This window comes from Emys orbicularis, chromosome 5, assembly GCF_028017835.1.
Source record: "Emys orbicularis isolate rEmyOrb1 chromosome 5, rEmyOrb1.hap1, whole genome shotgun sequence".
NCBI lineage: Eukaryota > Metazoa > Chordata > Testudines > Emydidae > Emys > Emys orbicularis.
This window is the reverse complement of record NC_088687.1, coordinates 131,494,413-131,520,633: the sequence shown is the minus strand read 5'-3', so window position 1 is coordinate 131,520,633 and position 26,221 is coordinate 131,494,413. Positions and strand designations below refer to the sequence as shown.

Here is a 26,221-nt window from a genome sequence, read left to right as displayed (position 1 = left end):
CGAAGGGACCAGTTCTTTATACCACTTCAATATGACATCGAGTTGTTCCATCCTACACACCAGAGTAAAGAACTTTGCACTGCAGAAAAGAGAAAAAAATGCAGGCTATCAGAACTCAGTAGTAATTAGATTGGCTGAAATGGATAGAAGCAGGACCTGTAAATAGCAATGATCAGAACTGAATGAACATTTCCATGACTAGCACTAAATTGGACATTAAACACAATCAGCTTTGAAGAAGCAATGTTTTTGGTGAGTGTGACCCTAAGAACCCTCAATGCCATCTAGCAAAACGTTCACTGTTCTGTAACAGCAACTCCTATCAGGCCTGACAAACTCATTACAGCTAACACACTGCTCTCATAGTATTTACCCAGAAAGGGTCGTGAGTTGTCTAATGGAAGCTTATGTCATACTGATCCTCCTAATCATTGTGTGATGTATGTACGGGTGATATTTAAGAAGCTGTATGTACGTAGTGAAGATATGTTTAGAATCTGTGTCCTAGGCAGGGCTGACAAGCTGGTTTTGTCAGACAAAGGGACGTGGAATCCACCCTGTCTCTGATGGAAATTAAGCCAACACAAAGCAAGCCCCATTTGCATGAAAAGTCAACAGGAATAACAGATTGTTGAGGGGAGAGAAGGAGAGGTGAACTCAACATGGGAGAGCACCTCGGGGAGTCATCTGACTCTGAACAAAAACAATGGATTTGGGGGCACCAGAACCCCTCCTGCACTCGAAGGGGTACCCAGGCAGCGTGGCTGCATTCATGAAAACAGGATCTAACCAACCTAGGCTGAAATACTGCAGAAAAGGCTTAGGTGAGATGAGACTACTTTAGACAAGGATTGTTTGCAGGGTTTTTGTAGTTGTGCTGGTTCCAGGACAAGAGAAAAGGGAAAAGGTAGGTGAAATAAACTTTTATTGTACCAACTTCTGTTGGCGAAAGAGACAAGCTTTCAAGCTCCCAGAGCTCTTCTTCAGGTCTTTACACAAGGACTGCAGCCTGTTAAGTGTCAGTCTCTAGAAAGAATGTTACAACTTTTGCTTTATTTGTAACCTGTTGTTCTTAGTACCCTTGATCACGGTCTCTCAAAACTTAACTTTTATTAATCAATTTATATTTGTTTTCACTATAAACAGATTACAGTGCTGTGTTGTTATATTGGAGCGGACACTCAGCTGAATCAAACAAGCTGGAGTATTTATACTATTCCCTTGGGTGCAGCAACTGGATAATTTCTGTGACTGTCCAGTGACATGGGCCGGACACTAGAGGGGAATGCTCTGCAAGGGGGTTCAGGCATTGGGGAGCAAAGCAAAGTTAGAGTCCTGAGGTGAGTGCTTGAGTGGGTGAAAGGCTGGTGGTATGCTGGAGCTGGCACAAAAAAGACTCCTACAAGGCAGGGGAGTAGCAAGGTGACTCCCAGTCCTGGGCATCCAGAGAAAGTGTCACAGTGGGCAAGAGCTTTTAGGGTTGATGTAAGTGGTAGGACTGGTTAGAATTAGGATGCAAACAACATCCATCTTGCCTTGCAATATACTAGTTCCAATATCCCAGTCTAGGTATCTCTTCCATGTAACTGCAGATTAATGTTCACATAGAAATGGATGGAAAGTGAACTTGTGCCAACAGCCAGATAAGAATGTAGGTCAAAGAGCAGTGTAACACAATCATCCTACTCCTCCTACCATGGTGTAACAACCCCCACCCCAAAGTGTTCCCCCAATTCATTGACAGGAAGATCAATGCGGAGGTGTTCCACTTTGTTAAAATAGCCAAAACCCTGCCCTTTTAAACTTGTTAGAACAGTCTCATCGGTACAATATCCAGAACAGATGAACACAGAGTAAACATTTTCGCCCTATAGATAAGAAACATTTTCTAAGACTAGTAACAGGATATTTCTGTGAGCTGGTGATTAGCCAAGAAACTACTTCACTTTTGCTTTACTAAACAGACTGTCCTAGAGCCACAAAAAGAGAAGCATCTCATCTAATCAAGTCCCTGGCCTGATGCAATGAATGAGACTACTTATCATCTAAATCCAGTCATCTCCTTTGACTTAAACTATAGACTAATAAAGACCCTATCAATCCTATTACACTAACAGTGTCTTCGTGGATACCGATTCCAACACTGAATTCCTTTCTTGGTGCTTCTTTAATCCTATCCTTCCAATGGGCTTTTCTTCAGGTCACCTCAGCATCTGTCCAGATATTTCCTATTATGCTCAATTAGCAGGATGCCGGAGAACCTATGGATATGCATGTTTTAGATGCTACTGTTAGGCCTGCACAACACTAAGTGTAACAGGATGAAATCTTTATCCCTTTAGGGGTAGAAGCAGGGGACCTGGGACCAGCCAACCCTATTCCAAGGCTAAGCCCCCTTAAAGAGAAGGCATGCTGGGACACGTGGTTCCCTGAAGGACATGGAGAACTACAGTCCTTTGTGGGGGTTAGAGGGGCAGGTGGCAGTCACACGATCAGCCACAGTATATAAGCCTGAACTTTCACTTAGCCTGTGAGGATGGAGGGACAGTAGAGTAGAAACACTCTCCAGAGTCCAAAGCCTGGGTTGGAGACATGCAGGGAGCAGGAGCCACAGCTGAGAGGGCTGCAGGAGACTGAACAAAGCCCTAGTAAAGGACTGGAAAGCCTTCTGAGCCTAGAGGGAGGGCTATATGGACGCTAAATCCTATTATAAACTGAAAGGACTAATGGATCCCAGAGAACATGGCTAGGCTAGAAGGTTTGATGCATGTTGTTTTATGGTAACAAACTACACCTAGAAGGGGAGTGGTACTGTCAAGAACATCACATGTGCTGGTTTGATCAGAGACCAAAGGTAAACTGAGACAGTGGATAGGCCAGATATAAGACTGGGTGAGCCCTTGCCTCACCAAGAGTTTTTATGCTTCCTCTATTCTGGCCATGAAAACGTGCTGGGTGAAAAGACAGAACTAATTTTCCTATAATGTAAGTGGAGCTGTTTAGGGGAAGTGATTTCAAAACACTGAATCTGATGTCCTTTCAAAATTATTTATTCTCCACATTTAGTCTGCTAGCAGTTATGGATCTTAATCAGCTTCCTGTATATTTTAAAAAGCTTTCATTTTACTGTTAGATGAAAACCACAAGTAAGCTATCTCTACTCCTACTCAAAAGGATAGACTTAAAAAGTTATCTATATTCTAGCTGATGCTCAAGAAAGTCTCCTTCTGCATAAAGAATAGTTCAATTTTCAAATCCTAATTTATTAAATATTGGTTTATGTTTATGTAAAATGAGGACAGTGGTCTTAATGCATTAATGGTATTAAATGTAGCTGCACGAAACTTACCAATAGAAAGACTGTTTCTGGGCATCTCCTAGAAGTTTCCAGTTGTCTCCTGTCTCCAGTACCTTATGTAATCTATATGCAAGCTCAACATCCTTAAGACTGAAGCACTGCAATAAACAAATGCACATTTAAGTTGCTCAAATACAACACTTACATCACATCCTTCTATGCATGGCTTCAGCGCTATTTACAGAGTCAATCAGCTGATAGTGAAAGGAAAGTTTAAAGATAAGATGTGAAGAAGCAATTCAATGTAGTGATCAATTAACTGTTTCCTTGACCTAAAACAAATCACTTCGGCTGGCTTCACTTAAGGGCAAGTTAAACAAGTGGGTGGGTGCGGATTTTTGGACAGTGTCGAAGTGATCAGAAAACACGGTGGGACAGAGAAATACCGGGAAAAAAACAAAACAAAAACAAAACAAAACCGTATCCCTTTATCTGTATTGCATGCTGGCAGTTGCCTAGAGCATGGCAGATGGGTTACTGATTCAGTGACTGACAGGGGAGGAAGAGAATTTCAGACTGGGAGGTACAAATGAAACAGTGGGGAAATGAAAGACTACTGGAGGCAGCCAAGGCTGGTGGAACTGAATGAGCAAGGAAGGCAAATAGTTGAAGCTAGTCTGTGCAGTAGGTCTGGAATACCCAGAGGCAATTCTAAACTAGATTTATAAGCCTACAGGAAGGCAATGAAATAGAGGAACTCGTTCAAAGAGTTAAATACGAGCAATGAATACTTACTATTCGCATCGCATCGACAAAGAACTTGTCTGAAAGGGAAAAAAAATCCAGTCCATTAATGTCTAGTTTTGAGAAATACTAACCACCTCTCTAACAGGGTTTCACACGAGATGGAAGAGGCTTTTCCTGTTATACAGAAGCCTTTGTAGTTAAGTAGCTGGGACTCCTGTATTACACTTTTAGACTCAGGCTAGAGATCTGTTCAACTAGCTAGCTTTTGGGAGAAAGATCTCTGCAGAGGACTCCATATTCAGGAGTAGGGCAGCTTTGTGAAAGCTACATTCACCTGTTTGCTTCAGGACAGTATTTTCAGAGTCAGGCCAGTAAGAAGAGCCACCTGCTTCCCATCTCTAGAGCCTCCAGGAACACATATGTAAAGGCAGTCACTTGCCCAGACTCCTTTCTTCCCCTTTCCTGGGGTACACACTAGAGCAGCGTTTCTCAAATGCGGCCACCGTGGCCGCATGCAGCCACCAGGGGCTTTTCTTGTGGCCACAGCCTCCTGGGCTGTGATGTGGGGGAGGGCAAAGTAGAGCCCCCTCCCCCTCCTTCCTGGATGCTGGGGCCAGCAGCAGGGGTTTGGCCCTGCCCCTCTCTGGAGTCACCTGGGGCACAACGCTGTAGGAGCAGGCAGCCAGCAAGTTCCCCACTTTCTCATGGGTGGCGGGGCTCAGGCTTTGGGCTTCAACCCTGGGGTGGCAGGGCAGCAAGCTCTGTCCGTGGGGCTTCAGGCTCCAGCCCTGGGCTCTAGGCTCCAGCCCTGGGCTCTGGCTGCGCAGTGGCAGGCCCCAGGCTCCGGCCACATGGCTTCAGGCTGTCCCTGGACCTCGTCTTCCGGCCACGGGGCTTTGGGCTCTGGCCGCAGGGCTTCAGGCTCCAGCCCCCCACTGCCTCCCTCAGCCCCATCTCCCCTGGCCCCCACTGCCTCCCCCAACCCTCCATCCATGGTTTAATTTGTCCCCAGGCTTGCCAGGGCTGATTAAGTCTGCTGTGAAAAGTGATACTTGTATGTTTGTTAATATCACTTTTCACAACAGACTTACTAGCTAGCAATAAATACATTACAATGCTTTGGATGTGTATATGTTCATATTTATTGGTTAGCTTTAGGATAAGCTAAGTATTTTAGGAAAAAGTGAGATAGCGGCCACAAGCAAGAGTTGGTGGCTGCACTCTGAGGCCACCAAAAAATTTGTCCTGAGAACCCCCTGCACTAGAGCATGTACAACAGTTGCCTCCTCCCCCTTTGCCTACATCCTTATCCACTCTTCATCACTAACAGACTCCTAAAGTAGCAAGGAAACCACTCCCCTTCCACCTCTGATAAATGGGGAAGCCACTGGAGAGGGGAAAACCATTCAGTCAGGGAGTATGGAGAAGAGCAACAGCTGTGCAGACCATCTGTGCATGGGCTGGAGAAGTCTTCCTGGCAGTTTTTAAAAACAAGTTTAATGTAAGATTGTGCAGTTTGTGCTCTAAATTCAGGTAGTGACTGAAATCATGGCTGTATGTGGACAGCAATATGGATGAAAGAATCTAACTGAATTGCCTTTGGGAGTTGTATTAGGCTCACTGTGGCAAGGCATTGAAGAGTTAAGATGCCTTTTTAGGATAGAGAAGTACCATCCTGCTATTAAAATGTTTAGAATATCCATCAGCTATCTGCATTATAACATACAAATCCTTTGGGATACAAAGTCAAGATCTTGCAGAGAACATTTTAAATTGCTGTGTGGTTTACAAGGGCAAGAGTGAATATATATACACTGCAATGCATTCCAAAGGGGCAAGACTCCATTTTAGTGGAAGTGCTAAGTTTAGAGGAATGGCTGGAAGTCTCCAAAAATAAGCTGAGCAATATTATGCACCGGAGAAGTGTAAGAATGATTTGTTGTTGGTTTTTTAAGAGTTTAATTAAAACAGCTCAGACTAGGCACAAGTCTCATGTAAATATTCTCAGATGCCCCACTACATGCAGGACAGAGAAACATTTACATTCAGCTCCCATGCTTCAGCTGAGGTCTGTACCCCTGCGCCAATCATCATTGCCTTATTCAAAAGTGATATTTCTTTTGCGATTCCAAAGGAACATTAAGAGCAGTATGGAAGAGTCAGAAAAGTGCTAGTTTTTGTTCAGCTACATGGTCTTTTCCTTCAGTGATCATTACTAGCATTTCACTCAGTCTATACCATGTCTGATATGAATGAGTGTACTGAGTAGCTCTAAATGTGAAGTAAGACTATCCTTATGGTCTAGCCACAGTGCATTAGGCTGCCACACAGCAGTCAGTTTGGGATGAGACTCTGGGTCCTTAGTTCCTGGGACACCATGAATGGAAGGGTCACAATCCCCGGAGGAAAAGCATCTGTCTGGGCCACTCTGTGAGTCCCCTGCAACCAACATAAGGAGCTGTGCTGAAAGACAGCAGAAGCAGTGTGGGGAGTGGAGTGAAAAACCAGTGTAGAAGGGCCAACACTTTAATGTAAAACATTAAGGGCTTGTCTGCACTTAACACACTGCAGCTGTGTTGATGTAATGCTTCAGTGTAGACACTGCCTATGCTGATGGCAGGGGATCTCCCACTGGTGCAGGTAATCCACCTCCCTGAGAATTCTTCCATCGACCTAGCACAGTCTACATGGGGACTTCGGTCAGCTTCGCTACGCTGCTCAGGTGTGAGGATTTTTCACACCCCGGAGTAACATAGCTGAGCGGATATAATTTTCTAGGGTAGATCAGCCCTAAGACTAAGAGGAGAAAATGTGGCAGACAGATCATCTGCAGATTAGTTTTCCAGGGTGAAGAAAGTTTCTAGCAGAGTAGCCTAGTGGACTACTAAACATCTAGCAATCCACATTTGTCAGAAACACACTTGTTGAGGCAAATATAGTAAAGTACTAGTTTCTTTTCTACAGCACATGCTTCAAAATCTAATTTTAGAACTAATTTGTTCAGCCCATCTGACATTTCCATTCACTGATCAAATTTGCCCAGTACAGCAATAGCAACAAGACACCTGGGACATTCTGAATCTTTGCCCCTCCTCACCTATCACAAACTAGAGTTGTTTGAAGTACTGCTTTCCACTAGGCTTCATTTTATACAATTTTATACTAGTCACACAGTTCTGCAATCAAAACCCATCTAATATCAAGGAACGCAGTGACTTTCTGGAAATGCTAGCAGACATTCTTCTCCAGAAGTGTGTGGTGCTGCTCCACCGCTTGCTCCTCTCGATACTATCCCACAAGAAAGGAAATGCTGTGTCAATACTGTGGAGCATCTTCAAGACAGCTGGTGTTTTGTGCTCCACCCCATCAACAAATACTGTACTATATTTAGTCAGAGGTGGACAAATTAGTAAGCTACTAGCTCAGGATACCCTTAATTTATCTATGCCTGCTGGACTTATTTGCAGTTCACTGGACAGCTCGCCCGTGTTTATTACATCAGAAGAGAGAGCAAGTTGTTAGATATACCAAATTACTTACCATCGTCTGGATCCCGAGCAACAAAAGTCTTTCCTTCAATTTCATCCATCACTTCATAGAGGAGTTCCATTGAGCCTGGGGCAGATATAACAGCATGACAAACATATATACAACTTTCAGATCTCCGTTGTGTTACACAGTTCATTGACAGGGTATGTCTAGCAAAAGCACCATGGAAATGGAACCAGGTGTTGGGATTCTGAAGGCAGCTCAAGTAACAGTTCTTTTTTCTCCTCTCACCATGGTTTTGCTGCTCCAAATCAGCTGCAGTTTTGTTTAAATTAAAAGTTGCCCAACTGACATTGGATTTACATAACACAACAGGATGGCTTCAGAAATGTAGACATTTCCTAAAAGACCAATTCAAGACCCCTACCCAAAGGCCAAGCAAACAGAACTTAAGGGCAGGGGATTTGCCACACCGGTTGATGGGATGAGCAGACAAAATCCAACCCACTCAACCCCAGATACCAATGCAGCTGTGCCACAAACATTATTACAGCCTGTGAACTGTAGTAGTGACCACTGCAATCTTTCCTTCCCCACCCTCAGGGATTTTGGCTAGTGGACCATGTGGTGGTGGATTCCACAGGTCAGACCTCTGCCTTTCTCCCACCCATGCTACACAGAGTACCATATACAGCACTGTTCCCGAGTAGCAGGGGATGCAGAGTCCCTCTGCCTGGCCTATCCCATGTCCAGTGTAGTGCTGTGTTTAGGGCTTGCAAGAGTGTAGGATTTTCCGACTAATGCATGATCATAACCCAGTCTTCTATTTGCTGATCTCCATGTGGAAAGAGTATCTCTTCTGTCCCCACAGAAAGTTCGCCAGAGAGAAGAAGCCTCCCCTCCTTAACACAGGATAGGAGCCCCCTTAGCTTTTTCTAATGAGCTATTTGGGCAACGCAGCAATCAGAGAGGCAATGCACATGATCCTTGCAAGATAGCTGCATGGCATGACAGTATTTTCCAACCATCAGACTGCTGCTTTCATCCAAGCCACTTTTAGGCACTCAGAACAGTTCGTAACTAAGACACTGAGCAAGTTTATATTGTACGTACCGGATTTATAAAATATATCAAGGAGATGTTCAAATGTTGCAAGGCTGGGTTCTGCAATGTACAAAGACACTGAAGTGAGCCTGGTAAATGGAGGTAGGCAAAGCTTTACAACTGAACTCTAAAGTAACAGCAAAGAGACGCTGCGTAAAGAAATTTCATATTTTGTCTATTAATACCTGTGTATCTGCTAAAGATTTATTAATAGCAAAGGTTTCTCAGAGACTGAAAAATAAATAAATAAATAAAACTAACATGGCCCCAGAGATGACATTAACATATTATTTTACCTCTTCAATCGGTGGAGTAAAAGAAACCACATTTAGAACTTGTGTAGTTAATAGTCCATTTGACTATTCCTATCACACACGGAATCCTATGTTACACATTACAGATGTACAATTATTCATAGATTAAGACCTGAAGGGACCCACTGCTCATCTAGTCTGATCTGTTTCAGTCAGTAATTCTTGCATCAAGCCCACAACTTCTGGTTAAAATAGAGCATTTCTTTTAGAAAGACACCAGTCTTGTTTTAAAGATTTCATGGGATACAGACTCCACATCTCTGGAAAAACTGTTAATAACTATTTACCCTCACTGTTGAGCATACATTCAAACTAGCAATCAGGTGCATCTAGCTTCAGCTTTGAGCAAGTCTATATCATTTTGCCTTTTTCTGCTAGATTCACATGCCAGTTATCAGAATCTTCTTCCCACATAGGCACTTAGACCATGAGCATGTCACCTCTGAACCTTTTCTCAGATAAACTAAATAGATTCAGCTTAGGTCTCACTGTGAAACAGGATTTTCCAGTCCTCAAATCAGTCCTGCAGCTTTTTCCCAGCATCCTTTTTGAAGTGCTAAGTGAATCTCATTTAAAAAAAAAAAAAAAAAAAAGGCAGATTTGTTTAACAAGACCTCCTTTTCTATCAAACCACATTGCTACAACATTAGTTCTTGTTTGTCTGCATTATTTTTACAAGTTAGTTTATAAGCAAACCAAGAGGCATTAAAACCCGAACTGCAGGAACTTCTGCAAAGATCTGAAAACTGTATGCTTTATTTCAGATTACTTATATTATAGTAGCATCTTACGGCCCCAGTTTAGATCAGAGCCCACGCACTGTACAAACACATAGCAAGAGAAAATTCTTTCCCTGAAAAATGTAGAATCTATCTAATAATTATGGATAACTGTATTATATAGGTTACAGAGTGGTGCAAATTTCCCCTAATTTGTTTATTTACAAATGACACTTGCCTGAACCAGCGTGAGGCTTGATCCGGCAATCTTTACAAGTCCCAAACTCTCACAGGCTTCCAAGCTTACAGAATTGAGGCCCCTGGTTTTAAACATGCAAAGCAGTATTCCTGGCACACGTCACCAAGTTTTAAACTCTCAGAAGCTTGTCTTTCTTTGGTCAAGCCTATGATATATTAATCATTTGTACAGTACTTTACAATTAAGAATTAAGACTGGAATGGGACTCATGAGAGTCAGGTTCAATTCCAGGCTCTGGCACTGATTTGCCAGGTTACTTTACCTCTGTGCCACAGTTTCCCTCATCTGTAAAATGAAGATAATTATACTGACTCCCTTTGTAAAGCACTTTGAGATCTATGGAGGAAAAGCTTTATGTAAGAGACAGGCATAACTAAATTATGCCCTGCCTCAGAACTCCTCCGGCCATCACCCTAAAGTTTGCTATTTTGGAAGTACCATTAGGAATATCTAGTAGAGTCTAGGGCTCTCTCTTACCTATGTTAAGTGCTTTCATTTCCCTCAGTATCTTTAGGGAGATACTCTTGCCCACACTACCACATTTCCTCAGGGTCTTCAAAACAGCATTAAAAGTTAACAGATTTGGTTGCACCTTCTGTTGAACCATGTGCTTCAGCAAGTCCTATACCAAGAAAAAAAGATAAATAAAACCACACTGCTCTGCGTTTTACTCACAATTCAGCACTTCTATAGAATTGCAGGTGTCTCCCCTGTCTTTATATTTCTGTTCCTCAGCCAGTGGATGATTGCTCCCAAAACTGTACATTTACTAAGGCATTATCTAGTCTTGGTTTAGATTTCCCAAATTATGGGGCTGCGATAAATTTTCTTGGGTGACTATTCCAATCTAATAGATCTCAGCTAAAAAGTTTTTCTGATACTCATCTTAATTTTCCTTCTGGATAGCATCCCGTTAGTCAAAACCAGACCCTCTTATGTTATCCCAAATAATTTCATCTCCCTCCATAGTTTTTATTCCTTTCATATATTTGTAGACAAATTCAGTGCAGAACTTTTAGAATGCTTGCTCACATTCCATCTTAATTCCATACCCATTGCATTGATTGGCTATTTCCTAAAGGACACACAAATCCCTCGCAAAACAACATAAGGATTTTTTTTTTGTGCCACCGTTCTACAAAAATTAGTATTAAACTGGAGTACTTTCTCTGCAAGCACTAATTATATTAGCACCTCATTAGAAAGCTTTTATTTCTAGTATTATTCAAAACACACTTTCATTTACTCCAAACAAAACCCACCTCCAGCCTCTTCCCTCCCTCATCCCTTTCTCCTTACTTCAATAAGTTCCCATCTTTCAATGTAGTTTTCTTTCACTTCTCGGACTGCTAAAATTAGGGCATTGAAGGTGTACACATCAGCTGGAAGATTTAAGAAAATTCATTTCACAATGAGCTTGTATTTTACTAACAAGTACATCTTTATATGGGAGTTTATCGCTTATTGCTATCATGGCTCAGTGCTAGGCAAAGTTTTCATGTGAACTTGTTTCCAGGCAGCCAACCACATGTTCGTCACACTGGAAATAAGCAGAGTTCACATTCAGCTCCCATGATCTAGCTGAGGTCTGTACCCCTGCGCCAATCATCATTGCCATGGAAGAAGAAATAGCCAAACAAAATTAGAATATTTTACAACATTCCAGAAGAATGGATTTTAAGTAACAGAAGATGCATTACAAACCAATCTGTCAACTATTACAGAAAAACAGGAGACTGAAAGACACTCACCGGTGTGCCTGTCATTCAGCAAGTCTGTGTACATATCATGAGCCCTCTTGCAAGCCCCATGCTGAGAGAAGACAAAAACGTTTTAGAGATACTGACATAGTAAACTGGAAATGAGCCAAACAAAAACGGATATCTTGTGGAGATAACTGTACCTTCACCATTCCTCTGATCATTGTGCAATAGGAGTGTGCATTTCTCTCTGGCATTAGGTTAAATATCCTTTCGGCATTGTTGTTCTCCCTAAACTCCATAAAGAGTAGAACATTAGACAGGAAGTCTAGGAGGAAGAATAAGTAGTTTGTGAACTGTTTTGAATTGGAGAGTTCCATGACGAATACCCTCAGGAAAGGAATCTAACATACTACATCTGTAGTTTGCTGTATTTTACAGAAGAGTAGGGACTTCTGGGATCCAGGACAAATTCTAATTTGGATAATTCTATTTTACCTAACAAAACTTACCTGGCAGCATCAATTGAAGTTGGTATTATTCTTCACTTCTTGTCATCCATTGAATCCCCACTGTGTCCCATACAGAGGTGACAAATGTGATTTCTATTTGTAATTCAACTTCTAAATTTTAAAAATCACGTCGTCTAGGGATATTTTTACGGTGACCAATGCCATGGCAACTGAGCATAAGAACATAAGAATGGCCATACTGGGTCAAACCAATGAGTCCTTCTAGCCCAGTATCCTGTCTGACAGTGGTCAGTTCCAGGTACTTCAAAAGGAATTAACAGAACAGGGAAATTTGGAGTGATCCATCCCGTCATCCAGTCCCAGTTTCTGGCTGTTGGAGGTTTAAGGACACCCAGGGCATGAAGTTGCAACCCTGACTATCTTAGCTTACGCCCATTGATGGACCTATCCTCCATTAACCTATTTAATTCTTTTCTGAACCCAGTTATACTTTTGGCAATCACAACATTCCCTGGCAACAAGTTCCACATGTTGATTGTGTGTTGTGTGAAGAAGTACTTCCTTTTGTTTGTTTTAAACCTCTGCCTATTAATTTAATTGGGTGACCCCAAATTCTTGTGTTATGTGAAGAGGTAAATAATACTTCCCTATTCACTTTCTCCACACCATTCATGATTTTATAGACCTCTAGCATATCCTCCCCCACCCAGTCATCTCTTTTCTAAGTTGAACAGACCCAGTCTTTTTAATCTCTCCTTTTATGGAAGCTGTTCTATACCCCAATCATTTTTGTTGCACTTCTCTGCCCCTTTTCCAATTTTAATATATCTTTTTTGAGATGAGGCAATCAGAGATGCATGCTGTATTCAAGATGTGGGCAAACCATGGATTTATACAGTGGCATTATGATATATTTTCTATCTTATTATCTATTCCTTTCCTAATAGTTCCTAACATTCTATATGTTTCTTTGACTGCTGCTGCACATTAAGCAGATATTTTTAGAGAACTATCCACGATGATGCAGAGATCTCTTTCTTGAGTGGTAACAGCTAGTTTAGACCCCAGCATTTTGTATGTATTGTTTCATTCATTTGTAACTCTTCGCAGTCTGCTTTAGACTTAACCACCTTGAGTAATTTTGTCTCATCTGCAAACTTTGCCATCTCACTGTTTCATAAATGATCTGGGAAAAGGGGTAATGTTGAACCACATAGGGCCCAATACAGATCCTTGGGGGATCCCGCTATTTACCGCTTCCCATTGTGAAAACTGACCATTTATTCCTACCTTTGTTTCCTGTCTTTGAATCAGATACTGATCCATGAGAGGACCTTCCCTCATATCCCATGACTGCTTACTTTGCTTAAGAGCCTTTGGTGTGGGACCTTTTCAAAAGCTTTCTGAAAGTCCAAGTTTACTATATCCACTGGATCATCCTTGTCCACATGCTTGCTGACTCTTCAAAGAATTCTGATAGATTGGCGAGGCATGATTTCTCTTTACAAAAGCCGTGCCGACTCTTCCCAACATATCATGTTAATCTATGTGATTGAAAATTCTGTTCTTTACTATAGTTTCAACCAATTTGCCTGGTATTGAAGTTAGGCTTACTGGCCTGTAATTGTCAGGATTGCCTCTGGAGCATTTTTTTTTTTTTAAATAGACATTACACTAGCTACCTTCCAGTCATCTGGTACAGCGGCTGATTTAAGTGATAGGTTACAGACCACAGTTAGTAGTTCTCAAGTTCCTTCAGAACTTTTGGTTGAATACCATCTGGTCCTGGTGACTTCTTACTGTTTATCAATTTGTTCCAAAAGCTTCTCTATTGACACCTCATTCTGGGACAGTTCCTCAGATTTGTCATCTAAAAAGAATGGCTCATTTAGCTTCTCTGCAATGGCCTGGTCTTCCTTGAGTGCTCCTTTAGCATCTTGATCATCCAGTGGCCACACTGATTGTTTGGCAGGCTTCCTGCTTCGGATGTACTTAATTTTTTGGCTGTCAGCTTTTGTGTCCTTAGTTAATTGTTCAAATTCTTTCTTAGCCTGCCTTATTCTACTTTTACACATGACTTGCCAGAGTTTATGCTCCTTTCTATTTTTCTCACTAGGATCTGACTTCCAATTTTTCAAGGATGCCTTTCTGCCTCTAAATGCCTTTTTAATGTGCTGTTTAGCCATGATGGCATTTTTATTGTCCTCTTACTGTTTTTTTGTTTTTAATTTTCTCCTAGTCTTTCAGAAGTCTTCAGGATGACAGATGTAACATGATTGCACTAAACTATTTGCTAGTCACATGTAGGCTTTTCAGCCCACCCTCTCTCAAATGTTGCAGAATATAGACTGTGTATAAGATTTACAAACTACTCAAACCATGTTAAGCCAGAGGTAAAAGGTCAAGCCATTCTTAAATCTCTTACTGGATCTTGATTACCACTCTAGAAAAAGTACAGTAGAACCTCAGAGTTACAAATACCTCAGGAGTGGAGATCGTTCATAACTCTGAACAAAACTTTATGGTTGTTCTTTCAAAAGTTTACATCTGAATATTGACTTAATACAATTTTGAAACTTTACTATGCAGAAAAAAAATGCTGCTTTCCCTTTATTTTTTAGTAGTTTACATTTAACACGGTATTGTACTGTATTTCCTTTTTTTATTTTGGTCTCTGTGGCTGTCTGATTGCATACTTCCAGTTCCAAATGAGGTGTGTGGTTGACTAGTCAAGTCGTAACTCTGGTGTTCGTAACTCTGAGGTTCTACTGTATATCTTAAATACATCAAAATATGGTATAAAGAAGTGTCAGCTGCAGGTATGTTAATAGGTCTTTACAAACACAACAAAAAGAAACGGCAATCTTAGAGCAACACAAGATTCACATCCACATTACATTTAATAAAACGCCAAGAGATTGCAGGAACACCTTCTATACATACCTCCACTTAGGGCCAATGAAGTCTGAGGTCTTCCGTGAACGCCCCCTCCGTTTCCTCTGATCTGGAGCTTCCTCCTGAAAAGATTTTTGCCATAAACAACATTTGCAATGAATAAAATATCAACCTTTTATTACAAGTCTAGCAAGTGATACCTAGAATTAAATAGGCTAAAGACAGCTCCAACTAAACAAAATTTATACACTGCAAAAGAAGTCTAGTGATTCCCTGCCTTCCCCCCAATCACCAGTGGGGCCACGTACAGTGTAGACATTGCTTGCAGGTGAAACCGTATTCCTTCACCCTGCCTCCCAATCTACAATAGACAAGTGAATATAAACTGCAAGTGAACTCATGCATGGCACATAAAAAGAAGAGGAACATTAGACTCCTCTCACTATGTATAAATCACAATTGATTTGTCTGCCTTGAGATGATAAGGAAGCCAGTTTACATCACCTTGTTTGGTGCTTTAAAAAAAAAAAAAAAATCTGGATTTTAATATAGATTTTCTCTCTCTCATATTATGTGTGTGTGTGTGTGTTGGTTTATAAGAGAAGTATGTGTGTTGGTCTCCAAAATCAAATGCATCAAGATGGGTTTCATTTATTAATGGGACACAATCAGGTCAGAAATGACATTTCTGTCTGAAAGTGTTTGCTGCTGTCATTAATCGTTACCTCAAAGTACAAAAAAAGTAAATATTAAATGAGAGTGTATTTCAATTACTTGCTTATTCCTGGTCACCCTTCAGAGCTAGATTCACCCTGTTGCCCGCCCTAGGCATAGACTAGAAATGTTGTCCCCATTGCCCACTTCATCTAAAAGCAAAAGACACCCGTCTCTATGCTCTGTATGCTAACCAGGGTACAGGAGAGGAGTTCACCCAGTCAGAAATCTTTGAGTATGTGGGAGAGCGAAATGGGCAGTGAGCTGGAACCAGAGTGGTGGAACTAGAGAGTAAGGAAGGAGGAAGATGGGTACGGAGAGGGAACAGTATCAAGCCACACTCTCCTTTCCTTACCACAGGGCCAAGGAGAGAGCAGCAGCACTCATGTGGGATAAACAATTGCTTGTTCCTGGTCAGCAGGCCTTGGCATCAGTCCTATCAGTATGCTGGCTGCACATTAGGACCTTAGATGCCAGCCATGGCTGAAGCCTTACCAGCATGTCAGTGCTTTATCATGGTTCTTGGCATCCAATTCTCTGATCTGTGAAAGCAGAGATCCCACCCAGAGAAGTACGCTAAGTCAACCCTTGCCACAGGCTAGCCCCGCTTTGTAGGATATCACTTTTTTAAATTATAAAAATACGGCGGACGGAAAAAAAAAAAAGTTATACACCTTCACTACCACACTGGTCAACAACTGTTTAAGCATGGTTCTTGCCCGCAAGGTTTCAGCTAAGTCTGAACAGCTTTTAAAAGTAGGCCACTTTGGTCAGTTCACAAGATTTAACTGCAATAAAATATTCCAAGTGGATACAGGCATCATGCCTCTCCAGACACCCAAGGTGTGAGGATGTTCTTGCCATCACATGTGCTCTCCTACTATTTAAGCAAAAAGTTAATTAAACAGCCTCTTTACAGTTTTTTGTACCTCTGATTCTTTCAGCTCCTCCTTTTGTTCAGACTGATCTTCCCTAGTAGGCTCTCTGTCTCCATAGAAACATAATAGATCCAGAAGACGGTTTGATGTCTCCAGAGATAAAGGGGTTCCTGCAAGCAATGAGGAAGCAGAATTATGAAACAAAGGATACATTGTTTATTCAACACTCATGAAATGGGGCTCTTCATTGACACCAAAACGTGTCACAGCATGCAGAATTTCCAGAAAGCAACTTTATATGAACAAAGATGGGTTCGAAAGCAATACTCCCAAAATCACACATCCAGCTTACACAGTCATTTCAGAATGGGGTGACCAGAGAATGGCATTTTAGTACCCGTAAAAAATGTCTGCCTTCTTGGCTGTAACACTGATGCCACTGCTGGCTATCCAGAGCATGGACAAGAGGTAGAGCTTTGCTGACCAAGTATTGGCTGGTGTGGGGGTGACAGATAGTGGCCAAGAGTGAAAGTGCTTCAATACCAGTATAACCCAACTAAAACATCATAAGCTTTCGGTAAGGGCTCCTGTGCTCTACCCTGTCAGAAAAGCTAGTGAGTGACAACCTGTTCTAGGACAGCAAACCACCTCCCCTATCAAAAACATTTAATCCCAACAAGCTTTAAATTAATGTAATGGAATCCTCTTCTCTCCATTTGTTAGGGCAAGGCCTTCTCAGCTCCCATCACCCCATATTTCTTTTTAGCTCTTCACTCAAAAGGCCTTGCATTCCAAGGTCTTTCCTGCTTCTTGACAGACATATGGCCCAGATTAACTAGAATGGTAAAAGAAAGAGCCTATCTTGGAACCTCCTCCCTCTTGACACCCTTATCTCCCACTGATGAGCTAGCAAAGTGTATCATTCATGAGATTACTAAGGCCTGGTCTACACTACGAGTTTAGGTCGACTTTAGCCGCGTTAAATCGAATTAAGCCTGGACACGTTCACAAGACGAAGCCCTTTCTTTCGACTTAAAGGGCCCTTTAAACCGGTTTCTTTACTCCACCTCCGACGAGGGGATTAGCGATAAAATCAGCCTTAGGGGGTCGGAATTGGGGTACTGTGGACGGAATTCGACGTTATTGGCCTCCGGGAGCTATCCCACAGTACTTCATTGTGACCGCTCTGGACAGCACTCTCAACTCAGATGCACTGGCCAGGTAGACAGGAAAAGCCCCGCGAACGTTTGAATTTCATTTCCTGTTTGCTGAGCGTGGAGAGCACAGGTGACCACGCAGAACTCATCAGCACAGGTAACCGTGATGGAGTCCCAGGATCGCAAAAGAGCTCCAGCATGGACAGAACGGGAGGTACGGGATCTGCTCGCCATATGGGGAGATGAATCAGTGCTGGCCGAACTCCGAAGCAGTAAACGAAATGGCAAAATATTAGAAAAGGTCTCCAAGGCCATGAAGGAAAGAGGCCATAACAGGGACGCACAGCAGTGCCGCGTGAAAATTAAGGAGCTAAGGCAAGCCTACCACAAAGCGAGAGAAGCAAACGGAAGGTCCGGGGCAGAGCCGCAAACATGCCGCTTCTACGCGGAGCTGCATGCCATTCTAGGGGGTGCAGCCACCACTACCCCAACCGTGTGCTATGACTCCCTCACTGGAGAAACACACAGGGAAGAGGGTTCGGAAGAGGAGGATGGAGGAAATGTAGATAGCTCACAGCCGCAAGGAAGCGGAGAAACCGGTTTCCCCAACAGCCAGGATATGTTTGTCACCCTGGACCTGGAACCAGTAACCCCCGAACTCACCGAAGACCCTGAGGGCAAACAGGGGACCTCTGGTGAGTGTACCTTTGTAAATATTACACATGGTTTAAAAGCAAGCGTGTTTAATGATTAATGATTAATTTGCCCTGGCAATCGCGGCCAGTACAGCTACTGGAAAAGTCTGTTAACGTGTATGGGGATGGAGCGGAAATCCTCCAGGGACATCTCCAGAAAGCTCTCCTTCATGTACTCCCAAAGCCTTTGCAAAAGGTTTCTGGGGAGGGCTGCCTTATCCCGTCCGCCATGGTAGGACACTTTACCACGCCAGGCCAGTAGCACGTAGTCTGGAATCATTGTATAACAAAGCATGGCAGCATATGGTCCCGGTGTTTGCTGGCATGCAGACAACATCCATTCCTTATCGCTCTTTGTTATCCGCAGGAGAGTGATATCATTCACGTTCACCTGGTTGAAATGGGGCAATTTTATTAAGGGGACATTCAGAGGTGCCCGTTCCTGCTCTGCTGAACAGAAATATTCCCCGCTGTTAGCCACGCGGTGGGGGGAGGGGTGAAGTGATCATCCCAGAGAATTGGGTGTGGGGGCGGGGAATTAGTTGGGTTTGTGCTGCATGTTAACCCTGAAACCGCAGCCCCTCCTTTTACATTGCAAACCCATTTTAAATGGCCAACCCAACGGGTGCTTGGTATGGGAAATGAGAGCACTACTGTTTGAAACCATTCCCACATGTTAAGAAGGTTAAAAAAGCCAAAAGACTGTGTCTTACCATGGCTGCCTGCAAGCTGAAATCTGTGGCCTGGCACTGCGTGAGTGATCTCTCACACCAAACCGGCAGGCCCTCAATATAAGAGGAAAAATGCGACCTTGTAACGAAAGCACATGTGCTGTGTAATGTGAACAGCAAAATTTAACGTGAAAGAGTGTACCCATTGTTCTCTAAAATGTGTCTTTTTTAACCACCTCTCCCTTCTCCTCCACCAGCTGCAAATGTTTCTCCTTCACAGAGGCTAGTGAAGATTAGAAAGAGAAAGCGAAGGACACGTGATGACATGTTTACAGAACTACAGATGTCCTCCCACGCTGACAGAGCACAGCAGAATGCGTGGAGGCAGTCAATGACTGATTATAGAAAAGCCCAATATGAACGAGAGGAGAGGTGGCGTGCTGAATCGCGGGATGAACAGAGCAACTTGCGGGCTGAAGATGATAGGTGGCGTCAGCTTGCAGACAGAAGGCAAGAGTCGATGCTCCGGCTGCTGGAGCATCAAACTGATATGCTCCAGCGTATGGTTGAGCTGCAGGAAAGGCAGCAGGAGCAGAGACCGCCGCTACAGCCCCTGTGTAACCAACAGCCCTCCTCCCCAAGTTCCATAGCCTCCTCACCCAGACGCCCAAGAACACGGTGGGGGGGCCTCCGGCCACCCAGTCACTCCACCCCAGATGATTGCCCTAGCATCAGAAGGCCTGGCCTTCAATAAGAGTTAAAGTTTTAAACTGCAGTGTGTCCTTTTCCTTCCCTCCTCCCCCACCCATCCCGGGCTACCTTTGCAATTATCCCCCTAGTTGTGTGATGAATTAATAAAGAATGCATGAATGTGAAGTAACAATGACTTTATTGCCTCTGCAAGTGGTGCTCGAAGGGGGGAGGGTAGAGGAGGGTGGGGTGGTTGGTTTACAGGGAAGTAGAGTTAACCGGGTGGGGGGGGAGGGGCGGAGGGTTCATCAAGGAGAAACAAAACAGAAGTTTCACACCGTAGCCTGGCCAGTCACAAAACTCGTTTTCAAAGCTTCTCTGATGCGCACCGCGCCATGCTGTGCTCCTCTAACCGCCCTGGTGTCTGGCTGCGCGTAATCAGCGGCCAGGCGATTTGCCTCAACCTCCCACCCCACCATAAATGTCTCCCCCTTACTCTCACAGATATTGTGGAACGCACAGCAAGCAGCAATAACAATGGGGATATTCTTTTCGCTGAGGTCTGAGCGAGTCAGTAAGCTGCGCCAGCGCGCTTTTAAACGCCCAAATGCACATTCCACCACCATTCGGCACTTGCTCAGCCTGTAGTTGAACAGGTCCTGACTCCTGTCCAGGCTGCCTGTGTACGGCTTCATGAGCCATGGCATTAAGGGGTAGGCTGGGTCCCCAAGGATCACGATAGGCATTTCAACATCCCCAACGGTTATTTTCTGGTCCGGGAAGAAAGTCCCTTCCTCCAGCTTTCGAAACAGAGCAGAGTGCCTGAAGACGCGAGCATCATGTACCCTTCCCGGCCAGCCCACGTTGATGTTGGTGAAACGTCCCTTGTGATCCACCAGGGCTTGCAGCAGCATTGAAAAGTACCCCTTGCGGTTTATGTACTCGGTGGCTTGGTGCTCTGGTGCCAAGATAGGGATATGGGTTCCGTCTATGGCCCCACCAGTTTGGGAATCCCATTGCAGCAAAGCCATCCACTATGGCCTGGACGTTTCCCAGAGTCACTACCCTTGATATCACCAGGTCTTTCATTGCCCTGGCAACTTGGATCACAGCAGCCCCCACAGTAGATTTGCCCACTCCAAATTGATTCCCGACTGACCGGTAGCTGTCTGGAGTTGCAAGCTTCCACAGGGCTATCGCCACTCACTTCTCAACTGTGAGGGCTGCTCTCATCCTGGTATTCTGGCGCTTCAGGGCAGGGGAAAGCAAGTCACAAAGTTCCATGAAAGTGCCCTTACGCATGCGAAAGTTTCGCAGCCACTGGGAATCGTCCCACACCTGCAGCACGATGTGGTCCCACCAGTCTGTGCTTGTTTCCCGGGCCCAGAATCGGCGTTCCACGGCATGAACCTGCCCCAGTAACACCATGATTTCCACATTGCTGGGGCCTGTGCCTTGTGAGAGGTCTATGTCCATGTCAATTTCCTCATCACTCTCATCGCCGCGCTGCAATCGCCTCCTCGGCTGGTCCTGGTTTTGCTTTGGCATATCCTGGCTCTGCATATACTCCAGGACAATGCGCGTGGTGTTCATAGTGCTCATAATTGCCGCGGTGATCTGAGCGGGCTCCATGATCCCAGTGCTAGCTATGGCGTCTGGTCTGAAAAAAGGCGCGAAACTAGTATCTGACGGACCAGGGGAGGGAGGGAGGGAGGGGCGAGTGACGACATGGCGTACAGGTACAGGGAATTAAAATCAACCAAGGTGGCTGTGCATCAGGGAGAAACACAAACAACTGTCACACAGAATGGCCCCCCCCAAAGATTGAACTCAAAAGCCTGGGTTTAGCAGGCCGTTGATTTGACGGAGGGAGGGGGAAGCAAATGAATACAGAACAGATCTATTTTTTACATCTTAAGACGACGGTGCAGCATGACTGATAGCCCTCGGCATCTTCTGGGTGCTTGGCAGCAAATACTGGGCGCTTGGCAGTAGCCTTCAGGCCTATTGCACGATCTGCTGCTCAGGGAAGACTCTGCTAATGTGCGATGATCCAACAGGGCGCTTGGCAGAAAATGGCATACTACGACTGATAGCCATCATCATCATTGTGAAGGCAGCAGAATATGACTGGGGGGATGGGGGACATACGGAGTTCCAGCCACTGCTGGACTGAACATGTCTGCCCAGGTGCCCTTGATCGACAGCCACTGCTGTACGACGAGGACGGTTACCAGTCGTAATAAACCATCTACTGCCAAAAGGCAAAAGGCAAGGGCTGGTGCAATGCAGCCCTACGGCTGCCAGCACCCAGATCGCCGATGAAGGCTACCAGTCATGCTGCACCGTCTACCGCCAAAAGGCAGTTAGCTGCTGCTGCTGTGTAGCAATGCAGTCCCACGTCTGCCGGCACCCAGATGACATATGGGGACGGTGAGCTGAGCTGAGCGGGCTCCATGCTTGCCGTGGTATGTTGTCTGCACAGGTAACCCAGGTAAAAAGGCGCGAATCTATTGTCTGCCGTTGCTCTGACGGAGGGGGAGGGGCCTGACGACATGTACCCAGAACCCCCCACGACACTGTTTTGCATCATTCGGGCATTGGGATCTCAACCCAGAATTCCAATGGGCGGCGGAGACTGCGGGAACTGTGGGATAGCTACCCATAGTGCAATGCTCCGGAAGTCGACGCTAGCCTCGGTACTGTGGACGCGGTCCGCCGACTAGAGCACTTAGAGCATTTTATGTGGGGACACACACAATCGGCTGTATACAACCGATTTCTATAAAACCGGCTTCTATTAATTCGACCTAATTTCGTAGTGTAGACATACCCTAAGAATGTCTCAGTAAACAAGTGACAGCTGATGAGAGCCCAAGATTTAAGAACCAGTTCCCAAGAATACAAATCAGTTCTGCAACTCTGTACTTTAACATTAAACCAGCTTCACCCTACGTCTAGGTCTCCATACACACAATCTGGCTGACAAATTCCGTTCTGTAGCTTAAGGTGGTACCTGCTTGCAGGAGCTGATCAAACATGTCCACAGAAGCTTTTACTCTTCTAAGCTGGATACGTTCTTTAAGAGCTGCCTCACTCACTTCTTCAATCTGAGGTGCAAGATTCTCTGGCATCAGGCACTAAAATTAAAGAGCACATAGGCTGAATGGATGCTCTACTCACGGGGGAATTCTGTACTACTGTGTACGTGGAGAATTCACGCCTCCCACAGAATTTTTTTTCCACCAGAAAATATATTCTGCAGTTACGCCTTTTGCCCACTAGGGGCTTCTGTGGCACCAGAACAGAGGGCAGCAGTTCCCAAGCGGGAGCAGCCAGCTGCAGATAGCCACATGGGGATGGGGATAGATGTACCTGACAGAGAGGCTAGGGGTCAGCTAAGGTCTGCATGGGGAAGACTCCCCAACAATCACCCCGCCCACCCCACCCCCTCAAAAAAAAAAAAAAACAACACAAAAAAACCAAATTAGTTCCACATCTCTCCCACCCACACCGAACAACCCTCCAGATTCACTCCCTGGCTCCTTCCCAGCAATTACTTCCCTTCTCCCTCAGCTACTCCGTTTCCTGACTCCCCCAAGCCTTTGCACTTCTTCTGAGGGGTGCAGGAAATTAGATTCTGTATTGTAGTTTAAATGAATTATTACTCAAAGTTCTGTATTAATATGCCTAGTAAGGAATCTATTTGTCAAAAAACATTTCCTGAATCTTTTTTTGGTATCTGTATTATTACCAATATACTTGCTGACAGGAATTTTGAAATAAATTATGAAAATATTTGAAACTGGGGTGATGATATTGTGTTATTTTGACAAATAAAATATTCAGAATTTTAAAATATTGTGTGCGGAATTTAATTTTTTGGTGCAGAATTCCCCCAGGAATAATGCTCAAACCGTCTAATAGCCAGGACACCAACTGAAACGTATTACCCATCCTAAAAGCCATTATGGCTCCTCCATCTTCCCCGCCCCCGCAAAATGTAATAATAGAAGTGACTGTAGCACGAATAATTTTCTGGGGATTAGGGACTGCATTTCCTAAGTGGCCAGTCACTTACAAACTGGACCATCAACACTAAAATCATTAGAATTAAAATCAAACTAGAGCTATAAAAATTAACTAGATCTATTCACTCCTTACTTCTGCCTGAAAAGCCTTGACTGACTTTAATCACAAATGTTATCTGAGGTCTTAAGAGATGTTCCCTTTGGTAAACTCAAATTGAAATGTAGCTTATGTAAACAAGAGAACACTCAGTTATTTAGTGGTAAGTCATAAGCTTTTGTCATTTTTAGACTAATTTTTGGGCCCAGTCCTATAATCCTTACACAAACAGTTCTACTGCCCATATTGCTACATAGCAAAAGTAGAGATAGCATGACCACAAGAGCAGAGCGTTTACCGGTATATGAGGCTCCGCAATGTCCTTCTCAAAGAATTGAGGGAATTCGTTAACAATGTATTTTGCAGCATTTTTCCCAGACTCCTTGGACAACGAAAGTGAACGCTGTATAGGAAGGAAAGGGGATACGTTTGTTTCTTTACAATACCTAAACGGTTGAGTGATAAAGAGGATAACCTTCTAGAACAATGAATCCTTGGAGGGATCAAGTACCTCATGCCTCCCCCAGAGCATGAACACTTCTTAAGGACAGGAGAACACTCCTTTGCTATCTCACTATCTCAGCTGCTAAGCCCATTCCCCCCCGCCCCCCCCCCAAATCTCACATTGACTACAGCAGCCTTCTCCCCTCTGACTTCACCTCTCCAATCTTCACTCTCAAATCACATCAGTCCCTATCCTAATCTTGATAGGATTCCAGTCGCATCAAATTCAAGCTCCTCGGCTTCACTTTCAAGGTCTCATTTAATTTTGCTCCTACCTATGTTCCTTCTACTTGCCTTCCCTTTTATTGCACTCCTTCCAATTCTGTCACTCCCCGCTCTTGACTTTATGCCTTCTATCTGCTGCCCTCCATGCTGGAGATAACCCAGCTGCTGCTCTGCAAGTACCCTCTCGCTCTTTCAAAGATTCCTTCCTCTCAACACTGTTCTTTCCACACACTCCATTATACTATGGCTGTTCTGTGTAAGACTGTAAGCTCTTACAAGTTGGGACAATTAGTTTCTTATGGTATATAGAGCAACACCTACATTTACAATTCTGTACAGATGTTTTAGCTCATTTTTTTTTTTTAATTTTACTAAATTGCAAGTTTATATTGTATTGCAAGAATCCGCTCTAGAGACAGTATTTAAACTCAGTAACCATTACACATAAACACAATCTGTGCAAAGGCTTGTATTCCTCAACGAAAGCCGCATATCAGCAAAGAGCCTGGCAGTGCAGGCCAGTGGATAAGGCATTAGACCGAAGAAACAGTAGCAGTTCTGAAAGTGGAAAGGGAGCAGGTAGCCAAGTGCCTAGAAGGGGGGTCTGAGCCTGTTTGGTGGTGTTGCCCCTGAGCCTGCCCAGAAGAACCTTATAAGCAATAGGAGACCAGAAATACTGAAAGAAAAAATATTCTGAACACGTTTAAAGAATGATCAGAAACTTTATTTTCTTTTTCAATTAAAAAACCCCCAAGCTGCCAACTGTCCCCTTAATACCTGGGGGTAGAGGTCGTCAAAGTTTCAAAATGGAATACTTACAGCGTCAAAATAGTTTCTAGGGATAAGGAAGGGGTCATCTTGAAACATATAATGTGCAGCTGTAGGATCCTGCAGAAAGGAAAAGGCAGAATTTAAAAAGTTTTAGACAGGTGTATTGTAGATATATCTTATTTCATCTCTGAAAATTAAGGGACTGTAAGCAGGTCTAGTGCAACTACCTCTCTACCCCATTTTGAAGAGGAATATATTTATGTAGCAAAAAATTCACTAGTTTGAAATGTAGCCATGTGTTGGTTTGGGAATAAATGATTAAACAGTTGTTCAGAGGTACGTAATAGGTATACATAGATTATTAATACAGTGATCACATTAGATGGGGACCTAAATAACTAAGATACTAAGTAACAGAGGGTCCTGTGGCACCTTTAAGACTAACAGAAGGTGCCACAGGACCCTCTGTTACTTTTTACAGATTCAGACTAACACGGCTACCCCTCTGATACCTAAGATACTAAGGGCATCCTGCAAAGCAGCAAGTGCCTTAATTGCCACAGAAATGAATGGGACCCAAGGGCTCTTAACACCTTGCAGGGTTGGGCTATTAATTCCAGGAAACAACAAACACTTCTTCAGATGCAAGTGAGGTTCTTACCCACGAAAGCTTATGCTCCCAATACTTCTGTTAGTCTTAAAGGTGCCACAGAACCCTCTGTTGCTTTTTACAGATTCAGACTAACATGGCTACCCCTCTGATACTATGTTCCTGTGACTCTCAGAATCT

At 43.8% G+C, this 26,221-nt stretch overlaps 1 protein-coding gene and 2 non-coding genes across 3 annotated transcripts in view; all 3 read right to left on the bottom strand.

Annotated features, from left to right (window-relative positions):
* Positions 1-26,221, bottom strand: part of PTCD3 (pentatricopeptide repeat domain 3) — a 36,061-nt gene that overhangs the window by 6,198 nt on the left and 3,642 nt on the right. The window contains exons 5-18 of the mRNA XM_065405279.1: positions 25,480-25,548; positions 24,230-24,334; positions 22,820-22,943; positions 16,642-16,760; positions 15,047-15,120; positions 11,834-11,921; positions 11,682-11,742; positions 11,230-11,312; positions 10,408-10,552; positions 8,648-8,698; positions 7,586-7,660; positions 4,094-4,122; positions 3,350-3,456; positions 1-79 (exon numbers count right to left, since the gene is read on the bottom strand). Of these exons, the coding sequence (XP_065261351.1) occupies positions 1-79; positions 3,350-3,456; positions 4,094-4,122; positions 7,586-7,660; positions 8,648-8,698; positions 10,408-10,552; positions 11,230-11,312; positions 11,682-11,742; positions 11,834-11,921; positions 15,047-15,120; positions 16,642-16,760; positions 22,820-22,943; positions 24,230-24,334; positions 25,480-25,548 (1,209 nt within the window). The remainder of the gene's footprint in view (positions 80-3,349; positions 3,457-4,093; positions 4,123-7,585; positions 7,661-8,647; positions 8,699-10,407; positions 10,553-11,229; positions 11,313-11,681; positions 11,743-11,833; positions 11,922-15,046; positions 15,121-16,641; positions 16,761-22,819; positions 22,944-24,229; positions 24,335-25,479; positions 25,549-26,221) is intronic.
* Positions 6,013-6,145, bottom strand: LOC135879804 (small nucleolar RNA SNORD94). Its single transcript, XR_010561476.1, has one exon. It is a non-coding gene; the product is annotated as a small nucleolar RNA SNORD94 (small nucleolar RNA).
* LOC135879805 (small nucleolar RNA SNORD94) lies at positions 11,403-11,548 on the bottom strand. Its single transcript, XR_010561477.1, has one exon. It is a non-coding gene; the product is annotated as a small nucleolar RNA SNORD94 (small nucleolar RNA).